The 20,452-nt window shown below is 44.5% G+C and overlaps 1 protein-coding gene and 1 long non-coding RNA gene across 4 annotated transcripts in view; one reads left to right on the forward strand and one right to left on the reverse strand.

The window, feature by feature from the left end:
* Nucleotides 1-2,787, reverse strand: part of LOC123724455 (uncharacterized) — a 14,385-nt gene extending 11,598 nt beyond the window's left edge. The window contains exon 1 of the long non-coding RNA XR_006757013.2: nucleotides 2,643-2,787. This is a non-coding gene — a long non-coding RNA (uncharacterized LOC123724455). The remainder of the gene's footprint in view (nucleotides 1-2,642) is intronic.
* Nucleotides 796-17,073, forward strand: meak7 (MTOR associated protein, eak-7 homolog). 3 transcript variants are annotated; one of them, XM_014124288.3, is made up of 8 exons: nucleotides 796-1,105; nucleotides 2,677-2,839; nucleotides 3,127-3,360; nucleotides 3,461-3,605; nucleotides 3,770-4,168; nucleotides 4,354-4,472; nucleotides 4,667-4,846; nucleotides 6,053-17,073. In XM_014124288.3, the coding sequence occupies exons 2-8, from the start codon at nucleotides 2,681-2,683 to the stop codon at nucleotides 6,173-6,175; spliced, it is 1,359 nt and encodes a 452-aa protein (XP_013979763.1). In that variant the 5' UTR covers nucleotides 796-1,105; nucleotides 2,677-2,680; the 3' UTR covers nucleotides 6,176-17,073. The 3 variants fall into 3 exon arrangements, with proteins under 3 accessions (XP_013979763.1, XP_013979761.1, XP_013979762.1); XM_014124286.3 differs by lacking the exon at nucleotides 796-1,105 and adding an exon at nucleotides 2,314-2,520; XM_014124287.3 differs by lacking the exon at nucleotides 796-1,105 and adding an exon at nucleotides 2,337-2,425.
* The last annotated feature ends 3,379 nt before the right edge of the window (nucleotides 17,074-20,452 follow it).

The following is a 20,452-nucleotide window of genomic DNA, read 5'->3' on the forward strand; positions in this document are numbered from 1 at the left end:
GCCACCGTCAGCAGGCTGAGTAACGTTAACTGTTGGGACTCTAACACCAACATTGCTCGTTCGAGCTGTAAACGGCTGAGGTAGGATAGGATTTTGTTACTCTCAGCTGAGGGAGACGTGCCCTCATCAGAGTCGAGTCTATGGATATCCCGAGGTAGATCACCTTCCGTGAGGGGTCAGGTGACTTTTCTCCTTGTTTAGGGTGAGGCCCAGAACTCTAATGTGATTCAAGAGGTCCTTGTGTCCGTTGTGGCCTCCTCCCTGAACGGGGCAGACTATCCAATCGTCCATATAAGGCAGTTACTCCTCCAGTAGAATGTGCCACCACAGCAAAAGGCAAAGGCCGGTGGGACAGCCGAAATGCTGCAGTAACAGTGTCCACCATGCAATGTGAGAGTCCGGTCGAATAGGCCCTAGCCCAGAACTCTCTCACCATAGTAAACAGAAACTGATAAAGATTTTGTATTGCCTGCGTTTGTGAAGTGTCCATTGTGCTAGCCGATACACTGGGGGAAGCCCTTAGTTCACCCACAACAGGAAGAGGGGCGTATATGGACAACTGTAATGGCAGGTTAACTGTCTGTCAGACAGAATCCTTGGCCAGAATAAGGGGCTAAGATGTAGGTTGACACCCCTTCATCTGAACTCATTGGGAAACATTCAGTCAACCAGGGCATCAACACTAGAAGACCCTGGGACATTTGAGGCGCCAGAACTATAGCGGTGGCCAGCATCGGAATTGGAGTTCGTAGCCTTCCATCACTGTATTCAGTAGAACATCGCAGCTACACACTGCGTATGACCGGCAGTGTATTCTAGCTGTTATGTGAGTTTCTAAGGGAAACTAGGATAGTTACTGTCTATACTGTAAAGTAATGTAATATAACTATAGTTAACCCAGCAATATACTGAAACCCCCAGTGTAATAGAGCTGAGTTGTGAGTTTCCAAGGGAAACAAGCTAGGATAGTTACTGTATGTAATGTAAAGTAGCGTAACGGAAACTATCGAGCACCAACCCCGCTACGCATTGTGTGAAAAACAGCAGTGTAATAGAGCTGTAATGTGAGTTTCCAGGGGAAACCAGGATAGTTACCATCTTAACTGTAAGTACAACAGACTAGCTAGAATACACTGCTGGTCTTTCCAAGGGAAACTAGGATAGTCACTGGAAACTAGCATAGTTACTGTATGTAGCCTACTGTAAGTAGTGCAACAGAAAAACGGAGGTAAACCCAGCTATACACTGTGTGAAAAAAACAGTATTGTAATAGAGCTGTCAGTGTCCAATTATTAAGGGATAGTTACTGTCTGTACTGTAAAGTAGTGCAACAGAATTATAGTAAACACAGCTACACACCGAATATTACTGTGTCTAGTATACAATGGGCAATACTGTATAGAATAAGACCTACGGTATCATCCTTCGTCTCATATACTATCTGAAGGAGAGGAGACGTGAATGGCTGTACCTTTTCATTTAGGAAATAATTAAGCCATCGGTGTAATATACTGTTTATAGTAAATACTGCATAAAGGTAACGATTACTACGGACCTACAGTATCAGCCTTGGTCTCATACACTATCTGAATAAAGGAGAGGAGACATGAATGACTGTAGTTTTCCTTGTGGAAAAATAATTAATCCAACAGTGTAAATTGCCTGATCGTGAAGGGGCATTCTACCTCACACACGTTTATAGCTTATTTCTTGCTTATACGTGTGGGTCGTCTGTAACAATACTGGTACACCAAAACGAGTATAGTAGCTGATCCAAGCTATTGAATAGCTGCGGGTATACTTCTGCCCGTATATACACTGCCGCGCAGAAGGATACCATATTGGAATAATCAAATATTGTGCTACATAACATATATTTATCTTATTTCAGTTTTGGGGAGCTCATCACATACATACAGAAAGCACCTCGAATTTTCATTTTGAGGCTGTGTTTACATCCTAGATAGAAGCAGGCCATTGGCTGGCTTCATCACAAGGGGTTTGTACGGGAGTTCTAATTGGTTCCAAGTTTATCAGTTCGGCAAATTTGCCTGGGCAGACAGTGTTGAAATATACTTTTTATGATAATATGTGCAAGAATGGAAGGTGCCAACACATTGTATAGTCATCATAAAAATGTTTTACTATCATATACAAAAAACAGCTCCTCCCTCGACAGGGATCAATCAACGTCACGTTTTTCGGTTTCGGCCCAACACCCATTCCCCTAATTCCAGATTGGAGGAAACCCATATGACGTTAGACCAATCATATCATTATTTTGAACTACCAGCCAATATAATTGGAGTCTGTTGATTATCGGGTATTTCGATTGGTGTTCATCTTCGCCCTCTTATGTATACCAGGAAGTGTATTGTGTTTACATAGTGCCCCTGGAATGAGATAGTTATCCTCTTTCAACAAGGTTGGCTAGATGTTTCATAGGAATGTAATTGCCACGTTGTTTGTTAGTAGATAAGTAAATAGCTATAATCATCATCTCGAGCTAGCTAACGTTAGGTAAATTATGTCACCGACACCTAGCTAACAGATAACTTTACATCAGAGCAGAAGCCTTGGATGCTTCAAGCCTTCAGACAGTTTCAAGTCATGTGCTCGTTTTATTGTCGATGGCTACCGACCTGTCACTGATAGTGTTGTCCAATGTGCATACAGGGCCATGGGGAACACCGATAGTGTTGTGGTGCAGAAACGGCTGGCCCGTTTTCGCCCAGAGGAGCGGCCCGTTGTGGAGGGAGTGTTCGATCGGCTCCACGGCGCGAGTCCATCAGGTGGCGCTGGAAAAGCAGGGAAGGTTTTAACGCTGGGCATGTTGAAGGTGAGGGTGGAGCTACTATGATGATATGACATTTTATTTATAAAATCGAGGATATCTAATCAGTTAACCTCCAGAATCAAAATCTTGTTTAGAATCTTCTAATAAGAAATCAAATAATACAGAAATATGTAAGTTCTCGCGTTGCAAGAAGGTTAAGATATGTAATAACTGTAATAACAATGTGTAGGAGGTGTAATAACAAATATATATGTAATAACTGTGGTTATTACTTTGCAGATATTTAACAGTACCAGTATGGGAGATATAACATATCTTCTGTCCTGTAGCCCTGTATGGGAAACATTGCCTCTGACTCTATGATAAAGAGGGTCTATGCTGGGATGTGTAGCATGGACCCCGGAGGGGCCCCTCCTCCCCCTGGGGCTGGGGTGAGTCGGGAGCAGCTGGTGGTCTTCTTGGCCGATGTCCTGCGAGGCACTGCAGAGGAGCGGGCGCCCCTTTTCATGGCAATGGCTCAGGGGCCAGGGACAGGTGTTGCCACATGTGACCAAATAATAGAGGTTAGTAGACCCTCAGAAGGTCTTCTGCAAGTGCTCCTGTGTTCTTAGCGGAACATGCATTTTTAGCTCTGAACTCAAATTAATTTGGCTCTGATTTCAGTTCTTGCAGGACCTGGTTTCTGCTGTGGTGCAGATCATCATCCAGAAGGGTCGTTTGCAGGGTTGGAAGCCAGAGCGTATGGCTGACAGTTCCATTGGTGTTAAACTATTGGCTGAACAGATGAGCTCTGAACTAAAACCCTCAGGTAAAGGGATGGACGGATAATTTACTGATGAGGTTTTCAGAATAGAGTGAATAGGAAAGGAGATAAATCTTGCTCACCCAGATTTCATATTTTCAATAATTCAGATTCATACATATTACTGTATCAACAACAAAACCTGACATTCTGTCCTTCTCCCCTCTCAGACCAGCGTACCTGTGACGTCCCATGTTTGGAGGACTGGCTGTTCAGAGTTTCCAATGTGGCCATGTACATGGACCTTCTGATAGGTGAAGGCCTAAACGTGGGCTTAACCTCCCGTCCCCCTCCCACCCTACTGCCCCCCTGCTGGGAAACCCCTTGGGAGAAGCTGCGCTGCCTGCTGGACCTGCCCGTGCTGATGTTCCTCACACCACAGTTACCTGATGGCTACAACATCCCCTGGAAGCTGCTTTTCTCCACTCAGCTGCATGGGGAGAGCTTCACCAAAATAGTAGGCAGCTGTAAAGGCCGCGGGCCCACCGTGCTCCTGATCAAAGACACTAAGGGACACATCTTTGGTGGCTTCGCCTCCCATGGCTGGGAAGTAAAGCCTCAGTTCCAAGGTGAGAGTGGTGGTGGATGGAAGTAGCAATCGGGAGAAACAGGCTCACGGCCTACTGAGATTGCTGCAGAGATATTTAAGCCCTTTTTTGTAATGTATGCTGACATATACAGTATGCTGTCCATCTCTATAATCAGTGATCATCTCTGGATGTGTGTGTTTGTGACTGGATTGTCTTGAGTGTAGGAGACTCCAGGTGCTTCCTGTTCTCAGTATTCCCCTGTCTACGGGTGTACACCTGCACAGGATACAACCAGCACTACATGTACCTCAACCAGGGCCAGCAGACCATGCCCAACGGCTTGGTGAGACACCCCACTACTACATACATCTCAACTGCACAATCTCGCCTGAACATTTTATTTTACAATCTGTTACTATAATTATATGTGAAGTACCACATAAGTAACTACATCATATTAACTACCACATGCCTATGCTTCAATAGTATTTTTTCTTCACCCAAACAATGTCATTTCTGTAATTTGTTTATGATCAGGGCATGGGTGGTCAGCATGGGTACTTTGGCCTGTGGCTGGACAGTGATTTTGGCCGTGGGCATAGCCGGGCACGGCCTCGCTGCACTACCTACGGCAGCCCTCAGCTCTCTGCTGAGGAGGACTTCACCTTGGACTCTCTGGAGGTGTGGGGGGTTGGCAAGCCCCCTGAGGAGGAAGAGGTCAGTATCAACCTGGACAACCACTGCCTTCTTACTCCTTTGATCCCATTTATTTAATCTAATATTTTATTAATTCTGTTTCTTTTAATGCTGTGCCTGTATCAGTGTGTTCCTTATTTTTACCTGCAGGTGGCGATAGAGGCACATTCAATTCATTATAGGAAGTAACCTACCACATATGCTGAGTATACCAAACATTAGGAACACCTTCCTAATATTGAGTTGCACCCCCACCCTTTTTCAATTCGTCTGGGCGTGGACTCTACAAGGTGTCTTGAGTGTTCCATAGGGATGCTGGCCCATGTTGACTCCAGTGCTTCCCACAGTTGTGTCAAGTTGGCTGGATGTCCTTTGGGTGGTGGATCCTTCATGATACACACACGAAACTGTTGCGTGTGAAAAACCCAACCGCATTGAAGTTCTTGACACTAACCGGTGCGCCTGGCACCTACTACCAGTGATGGAAAAAGTACTAAATTGTCATACTTGAGTAAAAGTAAAGATACCTTAATAGAAAATGACTCAAGTAAAAGTGAAAGTCACACAGTAAAATACTACTAGGGTAAAAGTCTAAAAGTATTTGGTTTTAAATGTACTTAAGTATCAAAAGTAAAAGTACAAGTATAAACCATAAAAAATTCCTCATATTAAGCATATCAGACTGCACGGTTTTCTTGTTTTTTAAATTAATGTATAGCCAAGGTCACACTCCAATACTCAGACACCATTTACAAACGAAGAATTTGTGTTTAATGGTCTGCCAGATCAGAGGCAGTAGGGATGACCAGGGATGTTCTCTTGATAAGTGTGTGAATTTGACAATTTTCCTGTCAAAATGTAAATACATTATTTTCTTTAGGAATGTAGTGTAGTAAAAGTACTAGTACTATCATACCCTGTTCAAAGGCACTTCAATCTTTTGTCTTGCCCATTCACCCTCTGAGTGGCACACGTACACAATCCATGTCTCAAGGCTTGGAAATCTTTCTTTAAACCTGTCTCTTCACCTTCATCAACACTGATTGAAGTGGATTTAACAAGTGACATTAATAAGGGATCATAGCTTTCATCTGGATTCACCTGGTCTGTCTGTCATGGAAAGAGCAGGTGTTCTTAATGATTTGTACACTCAGTGAATATTCATTGATTTATTGTATTCATGACTTGTCATGAGGACATCAGTGATGTTGGGGTGTTTTGTTGCAGGGAGCGACAGGAGGCAAGAGGAGTATCTTGGATGCAGACCCTGAGGTTCAGGCCATGATGGAGATGGCAGGGAAGACCCTACACAGCCAGGGCCTCCGAGAGCCAGAGGAGAACAATGGATAATAAGACATGTAGACATGATATAGATTTGTCACAGTTTCTTCTCAGACAAGACATTTCAAGAAGACATTTTGTTGAAAAGAGTGCACTAATCTCCTAGGGGCCGATTCCGACCCGAGTTAAGCGAGCGTGAATGGAACGTAATTCCCTTTTTCTCTAAACTTATTCTGACCTTGAACTTAAGCATGAGAATAGCATGCTATTCACCCGCTATTCTTTTGGGTTGGAGATCGAATAAGTGTGTCTACAGGAACACTGTATTCTGACCTTGACTTAATTCCCAAATAATTTCACCACCTTTACGCCCAAGGAACCATGAATAAGGTCTAGCGAACCTACCGGTTCCAAGTGGAAAAAGCATCTACTCTATCCATAATAATATGAACCCGACACATGGCGCAATTCTTGGCTGTGTCATCGCACAGTTCCATGGTTAGTGCAGGCAATAGATTAGGGTATGGAACACTATTCTCCCTATTATAAATCTATGTACAGTACACTAATCTTCCAACATTACAATGGGTTGAAGACTTGAATGTGGCAATTTTCAGAATGAATCAAACCACTTTTCTTTCTTTTGTGCGTAAAGGCTCTCCTAACCTGTTCTTTTATGATTCATAAATACTTTCCTAAGCCTAAATAACCTACAAGATCAGAGTTTTTTTTTAAATCTACCAATTGGTGTTGAAACGGAGACAAATATGTATATATTTATGTCCCTTTCTTTCATGATCCCTAATATTCTGAACCCGTTCTCTTGAGACATTTTAGTGAGTCTGTGGACAAAATTCTAACTAAGAGGTACACCGTATTTAAAGGGATGGCTTAAGATAAACGTACTGAACCTTATTGAATGAAAACTCCACAGGAAAATCTGTTGGCCAGCAAGTGGGAGGGTTGTCAGCGGTTAACCACACCGGCAAAGCGCATTCGTTACAGTCTGAATACCAACTATTGAGAAGTGTGTAAAAAAGGCGTGTGTAAGGAAGGAGTAATTTCCTAAATTGGAATTGGGCCCCTAGTGCCTAAATTAGTTTTTTTTTGTTTGTGTGTGTGTGTGTGTGTAGATGGTTAAGTCTGCGATTTTTTTATCTGTGTGAACTACAGGTACTATTGGCTACATTAACTGAACAGTACACCAGGTGTTGCCCACTCACATCAACCTTTATCTTCTCAAATCAAATTTTAGTGGTCACATAAACATTTTTAGCACATGTTATTGCAGGTGTAGCGAAATGCTTGTGTTCCTAGCTCCAACAGTGCAGTAGTATCTAACAATTCACAGCAATACACACACATCTAAAAGTAAAATAATGGAATTAAGAAATATATAAAAATTAGGACGAGTCTGTCTGAGCTCATGTGAACAAGTATTTCAAGAAATATTGTAATTGATTGATAATTTGTATTGTCATAAGTCATTGTTTTGCTTTGATGGCTTTTTATTTCAAAGTGTTTAGTAAGGATCCTATATGTAAACATTGTGTTTCACCTATAACATGAATGGTATGTAAAACCTTTTTATTTTTTTAAGTATGACGCTAGATAGACATGATGGCTGATCTACTTCTTTACAGCGCCAATAAATGTAAACCTCCTAGGAGGCAACTCGCAGTAATGAAGCCTACATAACCTACTCTGGCGGTTCTCTCATTCACCGCACTACCTCTCTAGGTTTAGTACTGTGGTTGGCTGATATCGCCTCTTCATATTTTTATGCAAATGACGAGGGAAAGTGACACTACATACGCAAATCAGCAGTTTAATTTCCATGTAGATGCAGTGAATGGAATAGAACACGAGGGCGGCATCATAAAGTAAAATAAATAATAGATCATAGATCAGACAATTTCACAACTTTAAAATATTTTTTTATTTTATTTCGTAGGCTTATTGTATTCACTGAGCATTTGTTTAATATTAGATATTGACTTCAGTATGTAATGGTTTGTATGTAATGGTATTAATAATAGTAATGGTTCATTGGTAAATACATTGAAATTATGAAACGATTAAATAAACTATCAGTTGATATTTCTCAAATTGTTATCTCTGATAGCGGTGCAGTGCTAGCCTTGTACAAACCATCCTGATCTCGCAAGTATTATTTAAGATACTCTGAATACTTTAAAGAGGTAGGGTTTCAGATGTTTTTGGAAAATGGGCAGGAACTGTTGTCCTAGCTTCATGGGGAAGCTGGTTCCAACTTCCACCAATGGGGTGCCAGCTGGCCAGAGGTGGCAAAACAGAGTACTTGGGTTGAGGTATAGGGTTTGAGCAGAGCTTGAAGGTAGGGAGGGGCAGTTCCTCTTGCTGCTCCGTAGACAAGTATCATGGTCTTGTAGTGGATGCGAGCTTCTACTGGAAGCCAGTGGAGTGTGCGGAGGAGCGGGTTGACATGGGAGAATTTGGGAAGGTTGAATGCCAGTGTTCTGGATACATTGCAGGGGTTTAATGGCACAAGCAGGAAGCCCAGCCAACAGTTACAGTAGACCAGACGGGCGATGACAAGTGCCTGGATTAGGACCTGCGCCGCTTCCTGTGTGATGTATGGTGGTACTCTATGGATGTTTTAAAGCATGAACCTGCAGGAGCGAGTCACTGCTTTGATGTTTGTAAAGAACGACAGGGTGTTGTCCAGGGTCATGCCAAGGTTCTTTGCACTCTGGGAGGGGGACACCGTGGAGTTGTCAACCCTGATGGAGAGGTCTTGGAGCGGGCAGGCCTTCCCCGGGAGGAAGAGCAGCTCCGTCATGTCGAGGTTGAGCTTGAGGTGGTGGGCCGACATCCAAGCTGAGATATCTGCCAGGCACACAGAGATGCGTGTCAAGAGGGGAAGGAGAAAGGTACTTGAGTGTCATCCGCATAGCAATGATAGGAGAGACCATGTGAGGATATGATGAAACCGAGTGACTTTATGTATAGAGAGAAGAGGAGAGGGCCTAGAACCGAGCCCTGGGGGACACCAGTAGTGAGAGTATGTGGTGCAGACAAAGATCTTCTCCATGTCAGCTGGTGGAAGTGGCCTGCCAGGTAGGATGCGATCCTAGAGTGTGCAGAGCCTGAGACGCCCAGTCCTGAGAGGGTGGAGAGGAGGATTTGATGGTTCATGGTGTTGAAGGCAGTGGATAGATCTAGGAGGATGAGAACAGAGGAGATAGTCAGCTTTGGCAGTGCAGAGAGTGACCGATCTTGAAGCCTGACTGGTTAGGGCCAAGAACATCGTTCTGAGAGAGATAGCGAGAGAGTTGGTCAGAGACGGCACTCTCTAGTGTTTTGGAAATAAAAGAAAGAGGTATTTTTTTACGTCAGAGGGGTCGAGTTTTGGTTTCTTGAGGAGGGTTTCTAGTCGCAGGATTTCATCTGGAGAGAGAAGGGAGAAAGAGGTCAAGGTGTAGGGTAGTTTTGTGTGAGTGGGACCAGTGGACTCAATAGGCTGAGTGAATGAGGAGCGGATGTCGTCAACCTACTTATCAAAGTAGTTGACAATGTCGTCCGCAGTGAGCGAGGGGGTGGAGGATTAAGGAGGGAGAAGAATGTGGAAAAGAGTTTCCTAGGGTTAGAGGCAGAAGCTTGAAATTTAGAGTGATAAAGTGGCTTTAGCAACAGATACAGACGAAGAGAAGGTAGAGAGGAGGGAGTGAAAAGATGATAAGTCCTCCGGAAGTTTAGTTTTCCTCCATTTTCACTCAGCTGACCGCAGCCCTGTTATTTAAGCACAGAATGAGTCACTCAGCTACGGAGCAAGAGGGGAGGGCCGAGGCGGTTATGGCAAAAATACCATTAGAATATGCATTTCCAAAAATACCATTAGAATATGCATTTCCAAACAACTGTTATGTTGTAGTCCTATTTTTCATTTTAACACTTGGGCGTTTAACACATTTTAACAAGCTGCTCTGTTTTCATCATGATGTCACTGTGGATAACAAGCACCAATAACCAAAAAAAGTGACACTACATACGCAAATCAGCAGTTTAATTTCCATGTAGATGCAGTGAATGGAATAGAACACGAGGGCGGCATCATAAAGTAAAATAAATAATAGATCATAGATCAGACAATTTCACAACTTTAAAATATTTTTTTATTTTATTTCGTAGGCTTATTGTATTCACTGAGCATTTGTTTAATATTAGATATTGACTTCAGTATGTAATGGTTTGTATGTAATGGTATTAATAATAGTAATGGTTCATTGGTAAATACATTGAAATTATGAAACGATTAAATAAACTATCAGTTGATATTTCTCAAATTGTTATCTCTGATAGCGGTGCAGTGCTAGCCTTGTACAAACCATCCTGATCTCGCAAGTATTATTTAAGATACTCTGAATACTTTAAAGAGGTAGGGTTTCAGATGTTTTTGGAAAATGGGCAGGAACTGTTGTCCTAGCTTCATGGGGAAGCTGGTTCCAACTTCCACCAATGGGGTGCCAGCTGGCCAGAGGTGGCAAAACAGAGTACTTGGGTTGAGGTATAGGGTTTGAGCAGAGCTTGAAGGTAGGGAGGGGCAGTTCCTCTTGCTGCTCCGTAGACAAGTATCATGGTCTTGTAGTGGATGCGAGCTTCTACTGGAAGCCAGTGGAGTGTGCGGAGGAGCGGGTTGACATGGGAGAATTTGGGAAGGTTGAATGCCAGTGTTCTGGATACATTGCAGGGGTTTAATGGCACAAGCAGGAAGCCCAGCCAACAGTTACAGTAGACCAGACGGGCGATGACAAGTGCCTGGATTAGGACCTGCGCCGCTTCCTGTGTGATGTATGGTGGTACTCTATGGATGTTTTAAAGCATGAACCTGCAGGAGCGAGTCACTGCTTTGATGTTTGTAAAGAACGACAGGGTGTTGTCCAGGGTCATGCCAAGGTTCTTTGCACTCTGGGAGGGGGACACCGTGGAGTTGTCAACCCTGATGGAGAGGTCTTGGAGCGGGCAGGCCTTCCCCGGGAGGAAGAGCAGCTCCGTCATGTCGAGGTTGAGCTTGAGGTGGTGGGCCGACATCCAAGCTGAGATATCTGCCAGGCACACAGAGATGCGTGTCAAGAGGGGAAGGAGAAAGGTACTTGAGTGTCATCCGCATAGCAATGATAGGAGAGACCATGTGAGGATATGATGAAACCGAGTGACTTTATGTATAGAGAGAAGAGGAGAGGGCCTAGAACCGAGCCCTGGGGGACACCAGTAGTGAGAGTATGTGGTGCAGACAAAGATCTTCTCCATGTCAGCTGGTGGAAGTGGCCTGCCAGGTAGGATGCGATCCTAGAGTGTGCAGAGCCTGAGACGCCCAGTCCTGAGAGGGTGGAGAGGAGGATTTGATGGTTCATGGTGTTGAAGGCAGTGGATAGATCTAGGAGGATGAGAACAGAGGAGATAGTCAGCTTTGGCAGTGCAGAGAGTGACCGATCTTGAAGCCTGACTGGTTAGGGCCAAGAACATCGTTCTGAGAGAGATAGCGAGAGAGTTGGTCAGAGACGGCACTCTCTAGTGTTTTGGAAATAAAAGAAAGAGGTATTTTTTTACGTCAGAGGGGTCGAGTTTTGGTTTCTTGAGGAGGGTTTCTAGTCGCAGGATTTCATCTGGAGAGAGAAGGGAGAAAGAGGTCAAGGTGTAGGGTAGTTTTGTGTGAGTGGGACCAGTGGACTCAATAGGCTGAGTGAATGAGGAGCGGATGTCGTCAACCTACTTATCAAAGTAGTTGACAATGTCGTCCGCAGTGAGCGAGGGGGTGGAGGATTAAGGAGGGAGAAGAATGTGGAAAAGAGTTTCCTAGGGTTAGAGGCAGAAGCTTGAAATTTAGAGTGATAAAGTGGCTTTAGCAACAGATACAGACGAAGAGAAGGTAGAGAGGAGGGAGTGAAAAGATGATAAGTCCTCCGGAAGTTTAGTTTTCCTCCATTTTCACTCAGCTGACCGCAGCCCTGTTATTTAAGCACAGAATGAGTCACTCAGCTACGGAGCAAGAGGGGAGGGCCGAGGCGGTTATGGCAAAAATACCATTAGAATATGCATTTCCAAAAATACCATTAGAATATGCATTTCCAAACAACTGTTATGTTGTAGTCCTATTTTTCATTTTAACACTTGGGCGTTTAACACATTTTAACAAGCTGCTCTGTTTTCATCATGATGTCACTGTGGATAACAAGCACCAATAACCAAAAAAAGTGACACTACATACGCAAATCAGCAGTTTAATTTCCATGTAGATGCAGTGAATGGAATAGAACACGAGGGCGGCATCATAAAGTAAAATAAATAATAGATCATAGATCAGACAATTTCACAACTTTAAAATATTTTTTTATTTTATTTCGTAGGCTTATTGTATTCACTGAGCATTTGTTTAATATTAGATATTGACTTCAGTATGTAATGGTTTGTATGTAATGGTATTAATAATAGTAATGGTTCATTGGTAAATACATTGAAATTATGAAACGATTAAATAAACTATCAGTTGATATTTCTCAAATTGTTATCTCTGATAGCGGTGCAGTGCTAGCCTTGTACAAACCATCCTGATCTCGCAAGTATTATTTAAGATACTCTGAATACTTTAAAGAGGTAGGGTTTCAGATGTTTTTGGAAAATGGGCAGGAACTGTTGTCCTAGCTTCATGGGGAAGCTGGTTCCAACTTCCACCAATGGGGTGCCAGCTGGCCAGAGGTGGCAAAACAGAGTACTTGGGTTGAGGTATAGGGTTTGAGCAGAGCTTGAAGGTAGGGAGGGGCAGTTCCTCTTGCTGCTCCGTAGACAAGTATCATGGTCTTGTAGTGGATGCGAGCTTCTACTGGAAGCCAGTGGAGTGTGCGGAGGAGCGGGTTGACATGGGAGAATTTGGGAAGGTTGAATGCCAGTGTTCTGGATACATTGCAGGGGTTTAATGGCACAAGCAGGAAGCCCAGCCAACAGTTACAGTAGACCAGACGGGCGATGACAAGTGCCTGGATTAGGACCTGCGCCGCTTCCTGTGTGATGTATGGTGGTACTCTATGGATGTTTTAAAGCATGAACCTGCAGGAGCGAGTCACTGCTTTGATGTTTGTAAAGAACGACAGGGTGTTGTCCAGGGTCATGCCAAGGTTCTTTGCACTCTGGGAGGGGGACACCGTGGAGTTGTCAACCCTGATGGAGAGGTCTTGGAGCGGGCAGGCCTTCCCCGGGAGGAAGAGCAGCTCCGTCATGTCGAGGTTGAGCTTGAGGTGGTGGGCCGACATCCAAGCTGAGATATCTGCCAGGCACACAGAGATGCGTGTCAAGAGGGGAAGGAGAAAGGTACTTGAGTGTCATCCGCATAGCAATGATAGGAGAGACCATGTGAGGATATGATGAAACCGAGTGACTTTATGTATAGAGAGAAGAGGAGAGGGCCTAGAACCGAGCCCTGGGGGACACCAGTAGTGAGAGTATGTGGTGCAGACAAAGATCTTCTCCATGTCAGCTGGTGGAAGTGGCCTGCCAGGTAGGATGCGATCCTAGAGTGTGCAGAGCCTGAGACGCCCAGTCCTGAGAGGGTGGAGAGGAGGATTTGATGGTTCATGGTGTTGAAGGCAGTGGATAGATCTAGGAGGATGAGAACAGAGGAGATAGTCAGCTTTGGCAGTGCAGAGAGTGACCGATCTTGAAGCCTGACTGGTTAGGGCCAAGAACATCGTTCTGAGAGAGATAGCGAGAGAGTTGGTCAGAGACGGCACTCTCTAGTGTTTTGGAAATAAAAGAAAGAGGTATTTTTTTACGTCAGAGGGGTCGAGTTTTGGTTTCTTGAGGAGGGTTTCTAGTCGCAGGATTTCATCTGGAGAGAGAAGGGAGAAAGAGGTCAAGGTGTAGGGTAGTTTTGTGTGAGTGGGACCAGTGGACTCAATAGGCTGAGTGAATGAGGAGCGGATGTCGTCAACCTACTTATCAAAGTAGTTGACAATGTCGTCCGCAGTGAGCGAGGGGGTGGAGGATTAAGGAGGGAGAAGAATGTGGAAAAGAGTTTCCTAGGGTTAGAGGCAGAAGCTTGAAATTTAGAGTGATAAAGTGGCTTTAGCAACAGATACAGACGAAGAGAAGGTAGAGAGGAGGGAGTGAAAAGATGATAAGTCCTCCGGAAGTTTAGTTTTCCTCCATTTTCACTCAGCTGACCGCAGCCCTGTTATTTAAGCACAGAATGAGTCACTCAGCTACGGAGCAAGAGGGGAGGGCCGAGGCGGTTATGGCAAAAATACCATTAGAATATGCATTTCCAAAAATACCATTAGAATATGCATTTCCAAACAACTGTTATGTTGTAGTCCTATTTTTCATTTTAACACTTGGGCGTTTAACACATTTTAACAAGCTGCTCTGTTTTCATCATGATGTCACTGTGGATAACAAGCACCAATAACCAAAAAAAGTGACACTACATACGCAAATCAGCAGTTTAATTTCCATGTAGATGCAGTGAATGGAATAGAACACGAGGGCGGCATCATAAAGTAAAATAAATAATAGATCATAGATCAGACAATTTCACAACTTTAAAATATTTTTTTATTTTATTTCGTAGGCTTATTGTATTCACTGAGCATTTGTTTAATATTAGATATTGACTTCAGTATGTAATGGTTTGTATGTAATGGTATTAATAATAGTAATGGTTCATTGGTAAATACATTGAAATTATGAAACGATTAAATAAACTATCAGTTGATATTTCTCAAATTGTTATCTCTGATAGCGGTGCAGTGCTAGCCTTGTACAAACCATCCTGATCTCGCAAGTATTATTTAAGATACTCTGAATACTTTAAAGAGGTAGGGTTTCAGATGTTTTTGGAAAATGGGCAGGAACTGTTGTCCTAGCTTCATGGGGAAGCTGGTTCCAACTTCCACCAATGGGGTGCCAGCTGGCCAGAGGTGGCAAAACAGAGTACTTGGGTTGAGGTATAGGGTTTGAGCAGAGCTTGAAGGTAGGGAGGGGCAGTTCCTCTTGCTGCTCCGTAGACAAGTATCATGGTCTTGTAGTGGATGCGAGCTTCTACTGGAAGCCAGTGGAGTGTGCGGAGGAGCGGGTTGACATGGGAGAATTTGGGAAGGTTGAATGCCAGTGTTCTGGATACATTGCAGGGGTTTAATGGCACAAGCAGGAAGCCCAGCCAACAGTTACAGTAGACCAGACGGGCGATGACAAGTGCCTGGATTAGGACCTGCGCCGCTTCCTGTGTGATGTATGGTGGTACTCTATGGATGTTTTAAAGCATGAACCTGCAGGAGCGAGTCACTGCTTTGATGTTTGTAAAGAACGACAGGGTGTTGTCCAGGGTCATGCCAAGGTTCTTTGCACTCTGGGAGGGGGACACCGTGGAGTTGTCAACCCTGATGGAGAGGTCTTGGAGCGGGCAGGCCTTCCCCGGGAGGAAGAGCAGCTCCGTCATGTCGAGGTTGAGCTTGAGGTGGTGGGCCGACATCCAAGCTGAGATATCTGCCAGGCACACAGAGATGCGTGTCAAGAGGGGAAGGAGAAAGGTACTTGAGTGTCATCCGCATAGCAATGATAGGAGAGACCATGTGAGGATATGATGAAACCGAGTGACTTTATGTATAGAGAGAAGAGGAGAGGGCCTAGAACCGAGCCCTGGGGGACACCAGTAGTGAGAGTATGTGGTGCAGACAAAGATCTTCTCCATGTCAGCTGGTGGAAGTGGCCTGCCAGGTAGGATGCGATCCTAGAGTGTGCAGAGCCTGAGACGCCCAGTCCTGAGAGGGTGGAGAGGAGGATTTGATGGTTCATGGTGTTGAAGGCAGTGGATAGATCTAGGAGGATGAGAACAGAGGAGATAGTCAGCTTTGGCAGTGCAGAGAGTGACCGATCTTGAAGCCTGACTGGTTAGGGCCAAGAACATCGTTCTGAGAGAGATAGCGAGAGAGTTGGTCAGAGACGGCACTCTCTAGTGTTTTGGAAATAAAAGAAAGAGGTATTTTTTTACGTCAGAGGGGTCGAGTTTTGGTTTCTTGAGGAGGGTTTCTAGTCGCAGGATTTCATCTGGAGAGAGAAGGGAGAAAGAGGTCAAGGTGTAGGGTAGTTTTGTGTGAGTGGGACCAGTGGACTCAATAGGCTGAGTGAATGAGGAGCGGATGTCGTCAACCTACTTATCAAAGTAGTTGACAATGTCGTCCGCAGTGAGCGAGGGGGTGGAGGATTAAGGAGGGAGAAGAATGTGGAAAAGAGTTTCCTAGGGTTAGAGGCAGAAGCTTGAAATTTAGAGTGATAAAGTGGCTTTAGCAACAGATACAGACGAAGAGAAGGTAGAGAGGAGGGAGTGAAAAGATGATAAGTCCTCCGGAAGTTTAGTTTTCCTCCATTTTCACTCAGCTGACCGCAGCCCTGTTATTTAAGCACAGAATGAGTCACTCAGCTACGGAGCAAGAGGGGAGGGCCGAGGCGGTTATGGCAAAAATACCATTAGAATATGCATTTCCAAAAATACCATTAGAATATGCATTTCCAAACAACTGTTATGTTGTAGTCCTATTTTTCATTTTAACACTTGGGCGTTTAACACATTTTAACAAGCTGCTCTGTTTTCATCATGATGTCACTGTGGATAACAAGCACCAATAACCAAAAAAAGTGACACTACATACGCAAATCAGCAGTTTAATTTCCATGTAGATGCAGTGAATGGAATAGAACACGAGGGCGGCATCATAAAGTAAAATAAATAATAGATCATAGATCAGACAATTTCACAACTTTAAAATATTTTTTTATTTTATTTCGTAGGCTTATTGTATTCACTGAGCATTTGTTTAATATTAGATATTGACTTCAGTATGTAATGGTTTGTATGTAATGGTATTAATAATAGTAATGGTTCATTGGTAAATACATTGAAATTATGAAACGATTAAATAAACTATCAGTTGATATTTCTCAAATTGTTATCTCTGATAGCGGTGCAGTGCTAGCCTTGTACAAACCATCCTGATCTCGCAAGTATTATTTAAGATACTCTGAATACTTTAAAGAGGTAGGGTTTCAGATGTTTTTGGAAAATGGGCAGGAACTGTTGTCCTAGCTTCATGGGGAAGCTGGTTCCAACTTCCACCAATGGGGTGCCAGCTGGCCAGAGGTGGCAAAACAGAGTACTTGGGTTGAGGTATAGGGTTTGAGCAGAGCTTGAAGGTAGGGAGGGGCAGTTCCTCTTGCTGCTCCGTAGACAAGTATCATGGTCTTGTAGTGGATGCGAGCTTCTACTGGAAGCCAGTGGAGTGTGCGGAGGAGCGGGTTGACATGGGAGAATTTGGGAAGGTTGAATGCCAGTGTTCTGGATACATTGCAGGGGTTTAATGGCACAAGCAGGAAGCCCAGCCAACAGTTACAGTAGACCAGACGGGCGATGACAAGTGCCTGGATTAGGACCTGCGCCGCTTCCTGTGTGATGTATGGTGGTACTCTATGGATGTTTTAAAGCATGAACCTGCAGGAGCGAGTCACTGCTTTGATGTTTGTAAAGAACGACAGGGTGTTGTCCAGGGTCATGCCAAGGTTCTTTGCACTCTGGGAGGGGGACACCGTGGAGTTGTCAACCCTGATGGAGAGGTCTTGGAGCGGGCAGGCCTTCCCCGGGAGGAAGAGCAGCTCCCTCATGTCGAGGTTGAGCTTGAGGTGGTGGGCCGACATCCAAGCTGAGATATCTGCCAGGCACACAGAGATGCGTGTCAAGAGGGGAAGGAGAAAGGTACTTGAGTGTCATCCGCATAGCAATGATAGGAGAGACCATGTGAGGATATGATGAAACCAAGTGACTTTATGTATAGAGAGAAGAGGAGAGGGCCTAGAACCGAGCCCTGGGGGACACCAGTAGTGAGAGTATGTGGTGCAGACAAAGATCTTCTCCATGTCAGCTGGTGGAAGTGGCCTGCCAGGTAGGATGCGATCCTAGAGTGTGCAGAGCCTGAGACGCCCAGTCCTGAGAGGGTGGAGAGGAGGATTTGATGGTTCATGGTGTTGAAGGCAGTGGATAGATCTAGGAGGATGAGAACAGAGGAGATAGTCAGCTTTGGCAGTGCAGAGAGTGACCGATCTTGAAGCCTGACTGGTTAGGGCCAAGAACATCGTTCTGAGAGAGATAGCGAGAGAGTTGGTCAGAGACGGCACTCTCTAGTGTTTTGGAAATAAAAGAAAGAGGTATTTTTTTACGTCAGAGGGGTCGAGTTTTGGTTTCTTGAGGAGGGTTTCTAGTCGCAGGATTTCATCTGGAGAGAGAAGGGAGAAAGAGGTCAAGGTGTAGGGTAGTTTTGTGTGAGTGGGACCAGTGGACTCAATAGGCTGAGTGAATGAGGAGCGGATGTCGTCAACCTACTTATCAAAGTAGTTGACAATGTCGTCCGCAGTGAGCGAGGGGGTGGAGGATTAAGGAGGGAGAAGAATGTGGAAAAGAGTTTCCTAGGGTTAGAGGCAGAAGCTTGAAATTTAGAGTGATAAAGTGGCTTTAGCAACAGATACAGACGAAGAGAAGGTAGAGAGGAGGGAGTGAAAAGATGATAAGTCCTCCGGAAGTTTAGTTTTCCTCCATTTTCACTCAGCTGACCGCAGCCCTGTTATTTAAGCACAGAATGAGTCACTCAGCTACGGAGCAAGAGGGGAGGGCCGAGGCGGTTATGGCAAAAATACCATTAGAATATGCATTTCCAAAAATACCATTAGAATATGCATTTCCAAACAACTGTTATGTTGTAGTCCTATTTTTCATTTTAACACTTGGGCGTTTAACACATTTTAACAAGCTGCTCTGTTTTCATCATGATGTCACTGTGGATAACAAGCACCAATAACCAAAAAAAGTGACACTACATACGCAAATCAGCAGTTTAATTTCCATGTAGATGCAGTGAATGGAATAGAACACGAGGGCGGCATCATAAAGTAAAATAAATAATAGATCATAGATCAGACAATTTCACAACTTTAAAATATTTTTTTATTTTATTTCGTAGGCTTATTGTATTCACTGAGCATTTGTTTAATATTAGATATTGACTTCAGTATGTAATGGTTTGTATGTAATGGTATTAATAATAGTAATGGTTCATTGGTAAATACATTGAAATTATGAAACGATTAAATAAACTATCAGTTGATATTTCTCAAATTGTTATCTCTGATAGCGGTGCAGTGCTAGCCTTGTACAAACCATCCTGATCTCGCAAGTATTATTTAAGATACTCTGAATACTTTAAAGAGGTAGGGTTTCAGATGTTTTTGGAAAATGGGCAGGAACTGTTGTCCTAGCTTCATGGGGAAGCTGGTTCCAACTTCCACCAATGGGGTGCCAGCTGGCCAGAGGTGGCAAAACAGAGTACTTGGGTTGAGGTATAGGGTTTGAGCAGAGCTTGAAGGTAGGGAGGGGCAGTTCCTCTTGCTGCTCCGTAGACAAGTATCATGGTCTTGTAGTGGATGCGAGCTTCTACTGGAAGCCAGTGGAGTGTGCGGAGGAGCGGGTTGACATGGGAGAATTTGGGAAGGTTGAATGCCAGTGTTCTGGATACATTGCAGGGGTTTAATGGCACAAGCAGGAAGCCCAGCCAACAGTTACAGTAGACCAGACGGGCGATGACAAGTGCCTGGATTAGGACCTGCGCCGCTTCCTGTGTGATGTATGGTGGTACTCTATGGATGTTTTAAAGCATGAACCTGCAGGAGCGAGTCACTGCTTTGATGTTTGTAAAGAACGACAGGGTGTTGTCCAGGGTCATGCCAAGGTTCTTTGCACTCTGGGAGGGGGACACCGTGGAGTTGTCAACCCTGATGGAGAGGTCTTGGAGCGGGCAGGCCTTCCCCGGGAGGAAGAGCAGCTCCGTCATGTCGAGGTTGAGCTTGAGGTGGTGGGCCGACATCCAAGCTGAGATATCTGCCAGGCACACAGAGATGCGTGTCAAGAGGGGAAGGAGAAAGGTACTTGAGTGTCATCCGCATAGCAATGATAGGAGAGACCATGTGAGGATATGATGAAACCGAGTGACTTTATGTATAGAGAGAAGAGGAGAGGGCCTAGAACCGAGCCCTGGGGGACACCAGTAGTGAGAGTATGTGGTGCAGACAAAGATCTTCTCCATGTCAGCTGGTGGAAGTGGCCTGCCAGGTAGGATGCGATCCTAGAGTGTGCAGAGCCTGAGACGCCCAGTCCTGAGAGGGTGGAGAGGAGGATTTGATGGTTCATGGTGTTGAAGGCAGTGGATAGATCTAGGAGGATGAGAACAGAGGAGATAGTCAGCTTTGGCAGTGCAGAGAGTGACCGATCTTGAAGCC

This window comes from Salmo salar, chromosome 10 (genome assembly GCF_965601325.2).
Source record: "Salmo salar chromosome 10, fSalSal1, whole genome shotgun sequence".
NCBI lineage: Eukaryota > Metazoa > Chordata > Actinopteri > Salmoniformes > Salmonidae > Salmo > Salmo salar.

Bases quoted from the DNA above. Each gene is read 5' to 3' on its own strand.
- meak7 (XM_014124288.3), top strand. From the start codon at position 2,681: ATGGGGAACACCGATAGTGTTGTGGTGCAGAAACGGCTGGCCCGTTTT. The intron at 3,606-3,769 runs GTAAAGGGATGG...CTCCCCTCTCAG, and splicing joins CTCTGAACTAAAACCCTCAG to ACCAGCGTACCTGTGACGTC. The intron at 4,473-4,666 runs GTGAGACACCCC...GTTTATGATCAG, and splicing joins AGACCATGCCCAACGGCTTG to GGCATGGGTGGTCAGCATGG.